The sequence below is a fragment of the Vulpes vulpes genome, chromosome 13, assembly GCF_048418805.1.
Source record: "Vulpes vulpes isolate BD-2025 chromosome 13, VulVul3, whole genome shotgun sequence".
NCBI lineage: Eukaryota > Metazoa > Chordata > Mammalia > Carnivora > Canidae > Vulpes > Vulpes vulpes.
The window spans coordinates 47,670,195-47,686,499 of record NC_132792.1 but is presented as its reverse complement, the minus strand read 5'-3'; the positions used below and the strand labels follow the sequence as shown (position 1 = coordinate 47,686,499).

General features: G+C 47.4%; 1 protein-coding gene across 2 annotated transcripts in view; it reads left to right on the top strand.

Annotated features, from left to right (window-relative positions):
- The first annotated feature begins 976 nt into the window (after positions 1-976).
- Positions 977-16,305, top strand: part of E2F5 (E2F transcription factor 5) — a 30,558-nt gene continuing 15,229 nt past the window's right edge. Inside the window, exon 1 of one of the 2 annotated variants that reach the window (XM_072734382.1) lies at positions 977-1,337. In XM_072734382.1, coding sequence (XP_072590483.1) covers positions 1,113-1,337 — 225 coding nt within the window. In that variant the 5' untranslated portion in view covers positions 977-1,112. The remainder of the gene's footprint in view (positions 1,338-16,305) is intronic. The other variant, XM_072734380.1, reaches the window with a different exon arrangement.

Here is a 16,305-nt window from a genome sequence, read left to right as displayed (position 1 = left end):
GAGACCCGGAATTGAGTCCCACATCAGGCTCCCTGCATGGAGCCTGCTTCTCTCTCTGCCTGTGTCTCTGCCTCTCTCTCTCTCTCTCTCTCTCTCTCACTCTCACTCTCTCCCTCTCCGTCTCTCAGGAGTAAATAAAATCTTTAAAGAAAAAAAAAAAAAAAGGAACGCCCTAAACTACTGCAGGTCTCAGAGACCCGGGGTCTCTAATCTGGGGTCTCTAACCTGTCTCAGAGACCGGGAGACCTGGGGTCTCTAACGTGTCTCGGAGACCTGGAGACCTGAGGTCTTTAACCTGTCTCGGAGACCTGGAGACTCTAACCTGTCTCAGGCCTGCAGACCTAGGGTCTCTAACCTGCCTGAGACCTGGGGTCTCTAACCTGTCTCAGGCCTGCAGACCTAGGGTCTCTAACCTGCCTGAGACCTGGAGACCCGAGGTCTCTAACCTGTCTCAGAGACCTGGAGACCCGAGGTCTCTAACCTGTCTCAGAGACCTGGAGACCTGGGGTCTCTAAACTGTCTCAGGCCTGCTGACCTAGGGTCTCTAACCTGCCTGAGACCTGGGGTCTCTAACCTGTCCCACCACCCTGGAGTTTCTCTGTGTACAAAGGCCTGCAGAATGACTGCGGATGGGGACGGATCCCTGAGCTCCCCTGCCCTCCTCTGCGTGCCAACCCCAAAAGGATGATCTCTGCAGTGAACACCGTGCGCTTGGTCCGAGACCCTGTTGGCACAGGGCCCTCCGGTGGGAGAGGCCGCCGAGGCCGCCCCTGCGGGCCCCCGGGCGCGGCGACCCGGTCCCTGGGCGCCGGGGCGCGTGGCCCTGCTCGCTCCTCCTTCCCGCAGAAAAACGCGTTTCCAGGCAACGGCGGGCGGCGGCGTCACTTCCTGCCATTTAAACGGGTGCCCACCCCTCGCGGCCCCTTCTCTCGCGTGCGCTGCCCCTCCCCTCGGTCGCGGGCTCCGTCCACGCTCCCCGGGGTCGGGGAGGGGCGAGGCCCGTGGGCGCCGCGCGCACCTGCTGGCGGGACCCGCGCGACCCTCGCTCCGGCGGCGGCGGCGGCGGCGGCCTCGGCACAGCGGCCCGGCAGGTGGCGGCGCGCGGGGCCGCGATGGCGGCGGCGGAGCCCGCGGGCTCGGGCCAGCAGGCGCCGCCGGGCCAGGGCCAGGGCCAGCGGCCGCAGCCCCCGTCCCCGCAGGCGCAGCCCCCGCCGCCGCCGCCGCCGCCTCCGCTCGCGGGCGGCAGCAGCAGGCACGAGAAGAGCCTGGGGCTCCTCACCACCAAGTTCGTGTCGCTGCTGCAGGAGGCCAAGGACGGCGTCCTGGATCTCAAAGCGGTGAGCGCGGGGGGCGGGGACCGGCGGGCACCGGCGGGGACCGGCGGCCATGCGGCGGGCCGGGGCTGGGGGGCAGGGCCGGGGGCCGCGGGGGCCCGACCGACGCGCAGCCCGTGCGGCCCCGCGCCGCGCCCGCCTCTCCACAAAGGGCCCGGACCCGGAGCGCGCCGCGTGGCTCGGGGCGCGGGACCTGGGGGGGAGCGGGGCGCCGGACCCGGGGGTGGGGGCGGGACCCGGGGGGCGGGGGAGCGGGACCTGGGGGGCGGGGGAGCGGGACCCCAGGGGAGCTGGGAGCGCAGGACCCTGGGGGGCGGGGGGGCGCAGGACCCGGGGGGGGCGGGGGAGCGGGACCTGGGGGGCTCGGAGCGCAGGACCCTGGGGGGTGGGGGGGGGCGCAGGACCCGAGGGGCGGGGGAGCGGGACCCGAGGGGCGGGGGAGCAGGACCCTGGGGGTGGGGGAGCGGGACCCGGGGGGCGGGGGGCGGGACCTGGGGGGCGGGGGAGCGGGACCCCGGGGAGCTGGGAGCGCAGGACCCTGGGGGGCGGGGGGGCGCGGGACCCGGGGGGGGGCGGGGAGCGGGACCTGGGGGGCTCGGAGCGCAGGACCCTGGGGGGTGGGGGGGGGCGCAGGACCCGAGGGGCGGGGGAGCGGGACCCGAGGGGCGGGGGAGCAGGACCCTGGGGGTGGGGGAGCGGGACCCGGGGGGCGGGGGGCGGGACCTGGGGGGCGGGGGAGCGGGACCCCGGGGAGCTCGGAGCGCAGGACCCTGGGGGGCGGGGGGGCGCAGGACCCGGGGGGGCGGGGGAGCAGGACCTGGGGGGCTCGGAGCGCAGGACCCTGGGGGGTGGGGGGGGCGCAGGACCCGAGGGGCGGGGGAGCGGGACCCTGGGGGTGGGGGAGCGGGACCCGGGGGGCGGGGGGGGGCAGGACTCAGGGAGCTCGGGGAGCGGGACCCCGGGGGACTGGGGAGCAGAACCGGGGGGCGGGACCTGGGGGGCTCGGAGCGCAGGACCCTGGGGGGCGGGGGAGCGGGACCTGGGGGGCGGGGGGCGCAGGACTCAGGGAGCTCGGGGAGCGGGACACCGGGTGACGGGGGAGCAGAACCGGGGGGCGGGACCTGGGGGGCTCGGAGCGCAGGACCCTGGGGGGCGGGGGAGCGGGACCTGGGGGGCGGGGGGCGCAGGACTCAGGGAGCTCGGGGAGCGGGACACCGGGTGACGGGGGAGCAGAACCGGGGGCGGGGGCGGGACCTGGGGGGCTCGGGGCGTAGGACCCGGGGGGCGGGGAGCGCAGGACTCGGGGGGGGGGGCCCGGGGCGTAGGGCCCGGGGGGGAGCGGGGAGCCGTACCCGGGGGGCTCGGGAGCAGGACTCAGGGGGCGGGGGGTGCAGCACCTGGGCGGCCGTGGGGGCGCAGGACCCGGGGCCGCGGGGAGCGGGACCCGGGGGGACTTGGGGCGGGGGAGGAGGACCTGGAGGGGCGGGGGGCGCAGGACCCGGGAGTAGCAGGACCCCGGGGAGCGTGGGGCTTAGGACCCGGGGGGCTCGGGGGGGGGGCTTGGGACCCGGGGGGCAGGCGCAGGACCTCGCGTGGCTCAGGGCGCAGGAACCCCTAGACCCCGGGGGCGGGGGCGCAGGCCCCCGGGGGGCTGGGGGGCGGCCTTGCAGCTGGGCGCCCACGTGTGGCGGCGGAGCAGGGGGCACCGGGCGCTCGCTTGGCCTGGGGGTGGTTGTGCTGTTGGGAATCGATGGTCCTGATGGGCTCTTCTAGTCGAGCCCGTGTCCCTGTTGTTCGAAACAGAACGAAACAAAACAAAACAAAACAAAACACGATTTTGCCCCCACTCTGGGAATGAAAGAAAAAAAGAAGTGAACTTTCCATAATCGTTCCTCGTTGAACTACTAATAGCCATCTAAAAAAAAAAAAATCCCACGTCCCTGTGCACTCCCATTTCATCATCTTGATGACTGGGAGGGGTATTAGATATTTTCCCCTTTAATTTGGTATCTGATGCAGATTTCTAGAAGTGAGATGTGCCGCCACACGGGAAGGGGATGGTTTAGGACTTTCATTCCAGGAGGTGGAAGTGCTCGGGAAACTCTCCTGTGCCCTGAGAACGGGTCCCTCATCTTTTTTACTATGGCTTTTCAAACAATAACGTGCATCAGAAGCTGTTGGGTTAAACAAAATGACTTAACCGTTTCCAGGCAGGATTTGGAAGGATTCCACAATGCGGAGGAACAGAATGTGATTACATGAATTAAAATTCAACCAGTGCACCAAGTTTAAGTAAAGACCAAAGCTTTAAAAACAAATAAAAATTACTAACAAGTCATTAATCACCGTAGACCTATCCTCCTAGGCATTTCCCCATACCTGAGGTCTGATTTTACACCATTGATTGGTCCCAGCACCCCGGGGGAGTTGCCAGTGGGGCCACCTTACTTGGCTTTGAAAGTGTGACCCAGATCATCATTAAGGTTGTGCCAAGAGCAAGGGAAAGAGCGTTTGAGCAGGAGAGCATTCTGTAGTAATCCCTCAAGGTGGCGAGGACCACTGGGGTCACCGGGAAGGTTTCTACTGCAGGCCCTCCTCTGGAGTGTAGCCCAAGGGTGAGGTTTGTCTTTGAATGCCCTTTCCTTACCCTGAGCACAGTAGGTGTTCATTAAGTGATTGTTGGATTGAATTACCCTAATTGGAATGAGGCATAATGTGTGCATTTTGCATTTTGGGAAATAGTCTCTACTATCTTCTTTTTTATTCCTGGAATTTCCCCCAACTCTGGAAATTCCTTGTGCTTTCCACAGCCTTTTCCTTGCTTCCTCCCTGAAAGTGCTTTATAGCATATATAGCATTTAGATTGTCAAGAACTAAAAAGGATTCGGTTTAAAGAGTTTCAAAGGAAGTCATGAGGCCATCACAGAAAGCCAGAGATGTCACAAAACATGACTTGCGAACTGCTATTCAAAATCTAGACAGTGAGTTGTATCCTGAATTTACCGTGTAAACATACTGTGGTTTCAGAATTGGGAATCATGGAAGTTTGGGGTTTCCCAGATAGAACCAAACTCAGGGTTTAGCTTTGAGGGCTTCTTTCTCAACTCACCTGGGAATAGAATGGAACTTTGCATTACTTGCCTTTAAATTCTTTGACTCCGTCCTGTTTCATCTAAGGCTATATAGTTGTTCTCCAGTAGTCACAGAGAAAGTGAGTAGGAAGTGGACTTTAATTCATCCTGAAATTTTTCTTAGTTTCAGAGTTTTCTGCTGTACCATTATGTCTCTTTATATTAATGATTTTTTACTCCTAAAGAGCACTTTGAGTATCATTGTACGTATTTCTCTATTTACATATATTTTTCATTTATTTGCATGTATGTGTAAAATCTTATGCAGGTAAAAATGTTACAAGGAAATCTTTCCAATGATGTTTTTTATTGTGAACCTTGACATATACTACTGAAAAGTAAGAACATAATGCTATATCTCGGTGATGCGTTTCTTCTTCAAAATATACCTAATCGAGGACATAGCTTAATAAAGCAGATAAATTCTAATAAAGCTGTTCGAGTATAATTTAACAGTTAGGGATTAGAAACACCTTGGAAGTGATTTGAGAAACTTATATAGAATCTCCCTCCTGCTCCCGCACCCACACCGTACGGTCTTATTTACAGATGTGGGGTTCAGTAGTTATATCTTTTGATTCCAGTGAGATGACACATTATCTCTGACTCCTCTCACTATCTGGTTTGCCAATTTATGCTGCTAATAACTAGCATTTGTTGAGAGTTTGTTCCAGACTTTTTACACATATTAACTAATTTTATGCTCTTAACAACTTGGAAATTGGGGCCTAACATCCCTGTTTCACAGATGAGAAAACTGGTACATTAAGTAACTTGCCCAGTGTCACTCAGTAGAAAGTGACAGAGTAGGATTTGAAAGTAGACCATTTTTCTATTGTTTATGCTGTACTGCCTTTTACTATTCCTTAAAAAAAAACCCAAAAAAACAAAAAACAAATTCTTTCATTTAAGTTTTTTCATCTATGTAAGAACAAGCAATATTTCCTCTAAAGAAAAACATGTGATTATTTTTATCCCTCTATTCATGACAGAAGCGCAAAGTATTGAGGTCCTACTTTCTTTTTAAAAAGATTCTGTTTATTTATTGGAGAGGGAGAGAGAGAATCCCAAGCAGATTCCACAGTAAGCACACCAACTTGGGGCTCAATCTCATAACCCTGTGCTCATGACCTGAGCTGAAATTGAGAGCTGGAAGCCCAACTGACTGAGCCACGCAGGTGCCCTGAGTTCCTCCTTTAAAAATGAGGATATGTTGGGAACCTGGGTGGCTCAGCAGTTGAGCTCCTGCCTTCAGCCCAGGGCGTGATCCTGGGGTCCTGGGATCGAGTCCCACACTGAGCTCCCTGCGTGGAGCCTGCTTCTCCCTCTGCCTGTGTCTCTGCCCCTCTCTCTGTGTCTCTCATGAAAAAACAAATAAAATCTTTTTTAAAAATGAGGATATTGATAGCAAATTCTACATTATTTCACAAATTAAACTATGGTTCTACTTTTCCAGAAGTAAGAATTTAAAGAACTGTTAAGATAGTCACAACTATCTATATATTGTTTTGGAAATTCCTATTAAATATAATTTCTGAGTTTCTATATTTTATTTATTTGTCATTTTGATGCCACTTTGAACTTTTTAAAAGCATGATTAAGATTGTATTATAATTGTTGATGTTACAAATTGCCTGCATGATACTTAGGTTAAAATGATAAAGTACTTTTTTTTAAGGTTTTATTTATTTATTAATGAGACACACACACGCACACACACAGAGGCAGAGACACAGGCAGAGGGAGAAGCAGGCTCCATGCAGGGAGCCCAATGTGGGACTTGATTCCGGGTCTCCAGGATCAGGCCCTGGGCTCAAGGCGGCGCTAAACCACTGAGCCACCCGGGCTGCCCTGATAAAGGAGTTATGATGTTCCTTATCTCACAGGTCCCTGATTCCTAATCATTTATAATTAGCTAATTAATACATGTCCTTGAATAAATAAATACTTTAAGGCCTTAGTTTGTGACATAAAGCAAAGGATTTGTGTCACAAGATAAAGATAGGATTAGCCTAAGGAAAGATATTTGATTCAGACAGCCAGAACTTTAGCACGTGCTTAAAAATTCTGAGGACAGGGATCCCTGGGTGGCGCAGCGGTTTGGCGCCTGCCTTTGGCCCGGGGCGCGATCCTGGAGACCCGGGATCGAATCCCACGTCGGGCTCCCGGTGCATGGAGCCTGCTTCTCCCTCTGCCTGTGTCTCTGCTTCTCTCTCTCTCACTATGTGCCTATCATAAATAAGTAAAATTAAAAAAAAAAAAAAAATTCTGAGGACAGTTTCACTTCTGAGTGTATACCCGAAAGAGAAAAGAGAGTCATAAATAGATAATTATATATCCGATGTTCATAGCAGCATTATTCCCAATAACCAAAAGGTAGAAAGAAGCATTACAAGTTTCTATCGACAGATGAATAAATAAAATGTGATATGGATATACAATGGAAGATTATTCAGCCTTAAAAAGAAAGGAAATTTTCACACAGGCTACAACATAGATGAACCTCGAAGACGTTATGCTGCTTACAAAAAATAGCAATTCTACTTACATGAAGTAACTAGAGTGCGCAAGTTCACAGAGACAAAATAGAAGAGTAATAGCCAGGGACTATGGGGAAGGGGAGAGTGGGGAGTTGTTTAATGGGTCAACACATAATGGACTGGACTGTGTCCCCTCAAAATCCATGGGTACCTCAGAATGTGACTATATTTGGAGATAGGGCCTTTAAAGAGATGATGAAGATAAAATGAAGTCATTGGGATAGGCACTAATCTAATCAGACTGGTGTCCTTAGAGGGAAGAAGGGGAATTTAGACACACAGACGCACGCCAGGATGCATGCCTCCAGAGAAAAGCCCGTGTGAGGACACAAGGAAAAGGTGACCATCTGCAAGTCAAGGAGAGAGGCTTCACAAGAAACCAAACTTGCCAACACCTCGATCTTGGAATCTCAGCCTCCAAAACTGTAAGAAAATAAATTTCTGCTGGTTTAAGCCGCCCAGTCTGTGGTCTTTTGTTATGGCAACTACTAATACTAAACTAATACTACGGATATAGAATTTGCTAGATGAGAAGTGTTATAGTGTCAGCGTGCAACCAATGTTGGTTGCACGTCCGTGTGAATGTGCTTAAAACTACTGAACTGTACACTTAAAAATGGTTAAGATGGTAAATTTTATGTCCTGTGTATTTTACCAAAGTTAAAGAAACATAAAACAGCAACACAAGCTACTACAACATACCTATTCGAATGGCAAAAGAACACAAAACACTAGCAATACTGAATGCTGGTGAGAACGTGGAGCAACAGAAACTCTCATTCATTACTGCTGGGAATGTTAGAATGGAACAGCCACCTTGGAAGACTGGCAGTTTCTAAAAAACTGAACATATTCTTGCCATATGATTCAGCAATCACACTACTTGGTATTTACGCCAATGAGTTGGAAACTTGTCCACTTGTACATGAATATGTGTAGGAACTTCACTTACAATTGCCAAAGCTTGGAAGCAACCAAGACGTTCTTTGGTAGCTGAGGGGATAAATAAACTGGCACATTCAGACAGTGGAATGCTTAAAAAAAAAAAAAAAAAGCCAGTGAGCCATGGAGGAATTAAAAATGTATATTACTAAGTGAGAGAAGCTGATATGAAAAGGCTACCTACTGGGATCCCTGGGTGGCTCAGCGGTTTGGCGCCTGCCTTCGGCCCAGGGCATGATCCTGGAGACCCGGGATCGAGTCCCACATCGGGCTTCCTGCATGGAGCCTGCTTCTCCCTCCGCCTGTGTCTCTGCCTCTCTCTCTCTGTGTCTCCCATGAATAAATAAATAAAATCTTAAAAAAAAAAAAAAAAGAAAGAAAGAAAAGGCTACCTACTGTATAATTCTGACTATATAACGTTCTGGAAGAGGCAAAAGTATGGAGGCAGTAAAAGATCAGTGGTCGCCAGAAGTGAGAGGGCGCAGAGAATTTCTAGTGCAGTGAAGCAAGCTATTGTGTTTGACACTGTAATAGTGGATACATGTCATTACACATTTATTAACACCCATAGAGTGTACAACAACACTGAGCATGAGCCCTACTGGAAACTATGGACTTTGAGTGATAATAACCTGTCAGGGTAGGTTCATCAACTTTAACCAATGTCCCATCCTGGTGAGGGATGTTGATAGTGGGGGTGGCTATGCACGTGTGGCAGCAGGGGTACATGGGAACTCTACTTCCTGCTCACTTTTGCCGTGAACCTAAAACGGCTCTAAAAAATAAAATTATTAAATATGCATGTAGATAGCTGATCTGGTTATATCTGTTCTGGTGTCTGATTATTAAACATCAATACAAGATGCTTAGCTTAATGGAAAAAATTCTCAGGAGACTAAGGCTCTACAACACTAATAAAAATTATTACTGGTAGCTAGTACTAAATAATTGACCAGGGACACCTGGGTGGCTCAGTGGTTAAGCGCATCTGCCTTCGGCTCAGGGCATCAGGTCCCGCATCAGGTTCCCTGATGGGGCCTGCTTCTCCCTCTGCCTGTGTCTCTGCTTCTCTCTGTGTCTCATGAATAAATAAATAAAATATTTTTTAAAAATAAAAAAATAAATAATTGGCCAGACACTTTACTTGTATGAGCTCATTTCATCCTTGCAACAAAAGTATAAGGGACAGATTATATCTCCACTTTGATGATAGGAAAGTGAGGTGTAAGGAGGTTAAGTGATAGTCACTATCCACAGTATTCAAGCCCCACATTGGGCATAGAGCTTATTTTTTAAAAAGGAAAAGTTTTAGGGGTGCCTGGCTGGCTCTTTCAGTGGCGCATGTGACAGCGTAAAACAGCTTAACAAGTCCGTGAAAAGAACAAAAAGTAACATCATGAAAGTATAAGACACAAAATCAAATGAGTAATATTTGAAACCTGTTTCTATATGTGAATGTATTCAGATCCTTTTTCTTTTTAATAGTTGTTTTATTTTATTATGTATTTATTTATTTAGAGAGAGAGTGCCAGTGGGTGGGGAGGAGGGGCAGAGGGAGAGGGAGAGCATCCCAAGCAGGCCCCCGTGCCCAGCTCAGAGCTTGACGCAGGGCTTGATCTCACGACCCTGACACCGTGACCTGAGCCAAAATCAGTCAGACACTTGACTGACGGAACTAACCAGGCGCCTCTTTAATAAAGCTGTTTAGATGAAAAAGAATTCAGGCATCTGTTGTTTACAAGAAGCTCTCCAACAAAAGGCCCAAAAAGTTTATATGGTATGTATCAGGCAAAAAGAACGAGAAAAGAAGTTAGGAATGAAAGTAATAATTTTCAGGGGATCCCTGGGTGGCGCAGCGGTTTGGCGCCTGCCTTTGGCCCAGGGCGCGATCCTGGAGACCCGGGATCGAATCCCACATCGGGCTCCCGGTGCATGGAGCCTGCTTCTCCCTCTGCCTGTGTCTCTGCCTCTCTCTATCTCTCTGTGACTATCATAAATAAAAAAAAAAAAAAAAAAAAGAAAGTAATAATTTTCAGAGAAAGTTTACTTTAATATCAATAGTACTAAATGGTATAAATGGGTGTTTTTAAGAATAATATCACCTCCCAAGGATGAATTACAGAAGTCAAGTACTTTCATTAGCAGACTAAAGTAATGAAATGTTTGAATAGGGTTGCCTGTTGGTATGGATCATGTATTTTGGGTGTGTGAAATGTGTTTCTTTAATAGAATGCTGTTTCTTTAATAAATATTTTTATTAATACGTTGTTTTTTAGATTTTGCCAGTTAAAACTGAATTTTCCCAATTATTCTCTCTTTATATATTAAAATCAATATATTTGTGAAAGGATTTTTTTTTCGGATTCACTTTTTTTTTTTAATTTTTATTTACTATTTATGATAGTCACACAGAGAGAGAGAGAGAGGCAGAGACACAGGCAGAGGGAGAAGCAGGCTCCATGCACCGGGAGCCGGACATGGGATTCGATCCCGGGTCTCCAGGATCGCGCCCTGGGCCAAAGGCAGGCGCCAAACCGCTGCGCCACCCAGGGATCCCAGGATTCACTATTTTTTTTTTAAGATTTTACTTATTTATTCATGAGAGACAGAGAGAGAGAGAGAGAGAGGCAGAGACCCAAGCAGAGGGAGAAGCAGGCTCCATGCAGGGAGCCTGATGTGGGACTTGATCCAGCATCCCTGGATCATGCCCTGGGCCAAAGGCAGGCGCTCAACCGCTGAGCCACCCAGGTGTCCCTCTGATTCACTTTTTTAAACTTAAAGTATGAGTATGGAGTTGACCTATAAATAGAAAGCTAGGAAATAGATTAATAGCATCTGGAATAAAAATTACCCAGTATGCCATCACCCAAAGAGAACCACTATCTTCAATTTTCAGTATTGCTTCAATTTGTTACACCTTTTTATAGCTGAGATCAAACTTTTATCTTTCCAAGTTATAAACATAATTTGGGTGGCCTCACAATTGACATCCATCACATCAGGCAGAATTAACCTTTCTCATAGATAGGTGTAGCAGTTGTTTCTAGTTTTTTCCCATCTCGTTCAACAAATAACTTGCCTCAGTCCCTTCCTTTAGTAGATTGCAGCTTATAGTTGGAGCCGGAAGTCCGGGAAGCAGGCAGTTGCATACTTCTTATGCTCTTACGGGCGGGTATGGAAGCCCCTCCTAAGCCTTGGAGATCCCTGACGTGAGAGCCATCGAGGCAGGGAACAGCTGGGAGCCAAGCTGGGCAAGTCAGATGGCATTGCTCTGTAAAAATTGTACATTTTAAGACTCTCTTGCTCCTTTACCTAGAAAAGCATCCAAACACCCACTAGACCTTGCCTCCTCTGACAAGGTCCAGGCCCACGGTCCTAGCATGCTCCTGGTCCTAGCATGCTCACTGTTGTAGCAGGCTCACATGCGCTCTCCTCTCTGCCTTCAGGCTGTTGCACAGGCTTTTCCTTCTGCCTGGAGCACATTGCTACACAAATACACAGTCATGTGGCCATTTCCCTAAACGCTCTGGTCTCAGTTTAAATATTTTCTCATTTTGGATGTTGTAGTAGGTGGAATAATCACCCCCGCCCCACCAATTGGTGTCTTGAGTTGCAGAGGATTCCAGACTTTGTGGTATCTGTTGGGTTTAGCAACAGAGGTCCAGAAAACATTTTTGGCATTTAGGCATTTTGAATTATTTCTACTTCTCATAATCTGCACTAAAGAATTACCAGGTCAAAGGATAATAAGCCTTTTTAAGGCCTTTGATGAACATTGCCTAATCGCTTTACAAAAAGCTACTACTTTACCCTCCACTAGCAGCATGCAATCAATGACCAGCCACCTTAGCACATCAGAGTAGCCTAGCCTAGTGGTTAAACACGCACCCTGGGTCTGTATCCTGATTTTACCATGTTCTGTGGACTTGAGCAAGTTCCCAAGGCTCACTTTCTCTTGCAGAAGTGCAAACAGTAATATCTACCTCATGTAGTTAGTATAGGAGCTGCTAAAAGTGAGTTTAAAGCATGAAAACGGTGCTTGGTACAAGTAAGTGTTGAACCAGAACCAGTGTTCATTAGGCAATAGGTAGAAAAGGAAGGATGGATACTGGGTATTCGGGTGTTTTCATATTTTGAGAATTCGAATGGTGATAAATAATATTTTTTGTTGACTTTTTAAAAAATTAATGTATTTATTCATGAGAGACACAGAGAGAGAGAGAGAGAGGCAGAGACACAGGCAGAGGGAGAAGCAGGCTCCATGCAGGGAGCCCGATGCAGGACTTGATCCTGGGACCCCGGGATCACGCTCAACCACTGAGCCACCCTGGCGTCCCTTTCTGTACGTACACCAAAATGGTCATGTTCTATGTGCAGTGGTTCAGTGGTCTTGACAAATGCTTATATCTGTAACCACCACTGCCAGATGGAAACCCTCACCATTACCGCCAACAGTTGCAGTTCTCAGGCCTCCTTCCAGCCGCTCCTCAGCCTCACCTTCAGCCCTAAGTAACCGACCTCTCTGCTGTTCTTTTGGATTAAAATGGTCTTTGTAGGTCTTTTCATGTCAGTGAACTGAGTGTGTACTCGGTGTTTAGCTTCTCTCTCACTCAGTATGGCGTTTGGGGGATTCACCTGCATTGTTGCATGTAGCAGTAGTCATTCCTTTGTCTCATTTTATAGCTACACTGCACTTCGCCTATCCGTTCGCCTGCTACTTCCAACCTGGGGCTGTTATGACAGGGTACAAGTCTTTGTGTAGATATATTTTTTCCTTGTTTTAGTTTGCATTCATTTGATTATTCCTTGCATAACTCCTTAAAAGTTTGAAAACTTGTTTTTTTTTTTTTTAATTTTTATGATAGTCACACAGAGAGAGAGAGAGAGAGGCAGAGACACAGGCAGAGGGAGAAGCAGGCTCCATGCACCGGGAGCCCAACGTGGGATTCGATCCCAGGTCTCCAGGATCGCGCCCTGGGCCAAAGGCAGGCGCTAAACCACTGCGCACTCAGGGATCCCTGAAAACTTTTTCAAGAATGTTAACAATTTTCTTGGTGTGATTTCATTTTTTGTCCATTTATTTTTTATTATTTATTTTTATTTTTTAAAGATTTTATTTATTTATTCTTGAAAGACACAGAGAGAAAGAGAGAGAGAGGCAGAGACACAGGTAGAGGGAGAAGCAGGCTCCACTCAGGGAGCCCGATGTGGGACTCGATCCTGGGACTCCAGGATCAGGCCCTGGGCCGAAGGTGTCGCTAAACCGCTGAGCCACCTGGGCTGCCCTTGTCCATGTTTTAATTTGTGTTCTTCCTGCTTATCTGAGTTTTAATTGTTGAGATAGTCAAACCATTTTTCGTTTTTATTTATTCTATAGAGTCAACATTTAGAAGTAGCCAGTGATGGAAATTTATGACATTTTGATGTATATACATGTGTATGAGTGTGTGTGTATGTGTGTGTGTTTGTGTGTGTTTAAGATAGAGATTCCTCAGTAAGTTTGAAGGATTTTAATCAGTTTTCGGAATAAGCTGTTGGTCACGGTCATGAAGAAAGCTAACACGAAAGTTGTATGTAATTCAGTCAGAATTGATCTTCACTATAATCCCTTAAGTTTTTTTTAGATTTATTTAAAAGTCCACGTCTGACTCAAATATTCTTCTTGAATATGACAAATTCAAGCATCCTGAAACCATTGTTTATCCTATAGGTAATGAATAAGATTTTGTCCCTGGCTGAGTTTTCTGATTAACTGAGAATTTGTATCAATTAATAACATTCTTTTTTTTTTTTTAAAGATTTTATTTATTTATTCATAGAGACACAGAGAGAGAATGAGAGGCAGAGACACAGGCAGAGGGAGAAGCAGGCTCCATGCAGCCTGACATGGGACTCCATCCAGGGTCTCCAGGACCACGCCCCAGGCTGTAGGTGGCACTAAACCGCTGTGCCACCGGGGCTGCCCCTCTTTTTCTTTTCTTTTTTTTTTTTTAAAGTATTTGTTGTTATAAGTCACTAAGATTTTTTTTTAGATTAATTTTCTTTTTTAGGTTTGTTTATTTGAGAGAGAGAGAGAGAGCACACAGAGGAAGAGAGGGAGAAGAAGCAGACTCTGCTGAGGAGCCCAACATAGGGCTGGATCCCAGTTCCCCTTTCCCCAGTTCCTCGGGATCACAACCCGAGCCGAAGGCAAATGCTTAACCAACTGAGCCACCCAGCCTCCCCGCCTCGAGGCTTTTCTATGTTGGATTGCCATTTTCTCCAGTGGCCTCAGCTTTGTCTGCTTTGTGAGTTTTTGTCCTTTCTGTAGTTTCTCTCTCATCCCTTGACTGCTCTGAGGTGCCTCCCTACTGTCCCAGATGGCACTTCCAGTTCTCCCATGGACAATGAAATTAAATAAGCCCAACTGTTAGGAATCCTATAAAAGAAGGACTAAGTAGAATCCACGTGGAGTGAATGTTTTCAGTAGTGAAATACACCATTTTATATCTATTTTTTTGCTCTTCAGAATCCTTTTTTCCTACTTCATTGCACTTGACTGCCTTCCAAAGTGTTAAAGTTAGTGAGTTAGTGAGGGAGGTAAGGGTGTTCCATTTTGTTCCATGATAGACCTTTCTAAGAACAAAATTTTCTTATTACTTTAGGGGAGAAATTGGATCAATAATAGTAATAATAGCTAACACAACCGTCATGCCTTCTAAGGCATGTGCCAGGCACTCTTCTAAGTGTTTCACATATGCTCCTTTGGTCCTCACAGTAACAACATCTTAACAGGCATACAGATCAGGAAATTGAGGCACAGTGAGGCTAAGTAACTTACCCAGGATCATAAAGTTAGAAAGTCAGGCCTATCCCAGAACCCGTGCCTCTCACTTCTGTGCCTGCCACCAGTAGGATGATCTAAAATGTGCAGAGGTAAATCAAAGAGGTAAAATAGCAGACGTACACTTAATTTTGCTCATTTTAAAAAGTACTTCTACGAAGAGAATTTCCAAAGCAGTCGAAGACTTAGACAAGCAATCCAGAGTTTGCAATCCACAGGTACCAGAGTTTCAGCAGGTTTTTCCTACTTAAATAGATAGTTGACCAAATATCTTTTTCTTTGGTGATTTGGGTAAAATAATAAAACAAGTTTCTTTATAAAAGCTTATGCAGAGCTTGTTAAAAGGTTATACTAAGACAGGAATCCGAAGTATAACATAAGGAATATAGTTATACATACTTCAGGAATATAGTTATACATATAATAATATGTAACAACTTCGTGTGGTGATAGGTGGCAGCTAGGTTTAACACGGTGATGACAATGTATATGAATGTTGAATCACTAGGTCGTACACTGGAAACTAGTAAGTTATTGTATGTCAACTATACTGCAATAAAAACAATTTAAAAAGAAAACTTAGAACAAATTTAAAGCATGTGCATTTCAAAAACATTGGTACATATATAACAGTGTCGTATTTACGGATAACAGGGGTAGCAAAAGCTCTGTGGATTGCTTTAGGAGGAATTCCTTTGGGGCAGGACACTGAGTACTAATTAAAATACTATGTGCTTAGTGCTGCTTCTTGAGGGAGCGCCTTTGCATCCGGAAAGTAAGTTCTTTATATTTTTGGTATTTAATTTCCTTATTGATTTAATGTCTCCTGCAGACCCATTGAAAACCCATGGCAACCGCTTCCCGGCAACTTTCCTTAAGTAATCTCTTTTTTTTCAACCCCTTACAACACTTTATCTCTACAGTACGGGACTGTTTCCATTTTTTATACCTCACTCTCTAACACCAGGTGTTACCCACAGCCTTAGGTATGTATATAATTCTTTTGTTACAAGTACCAGCGGTGCTTAAACTGCTTATTCAGTGCAATGTTCTTAGCGTGGGAATTTTGACGGCACACCACACTTCTTTAAAATCTTGAAACCCTAGAGCCCATTTGAAAAGGTTTTGCCACGAATTTATTTCATGAATTTATAATTAATGTCAAAAGGCATTTGATTATCCATTAGCTTGATGAGTCTCTATCCTATAAAATCAGGAGAATGGTACCTACTTTACCAAAGGGTGTGAGCATTAAATCAGATAGCATCTTTGGAAGATCCTATTACAGTTATCCCATTACTGGCTTATAAAGGGTTCTTCTTAACTGTGATTTGAAATCAGACATTTGACGTGGTAATTCCCTTTAACAGTATTCAAAATTAGCTAATAATCAGTCCAAACTTTATTGTAAGGCAGAGCAACAGAAAATACCACCGTGGTGCTGTCGAAAGTGAGTTCACTCAGTTTTTTAAAATTTTAAGAAATATTTTATGGGCACTCTGCATGCGTCAGTTGGATTCTCTTCACCTTATTCT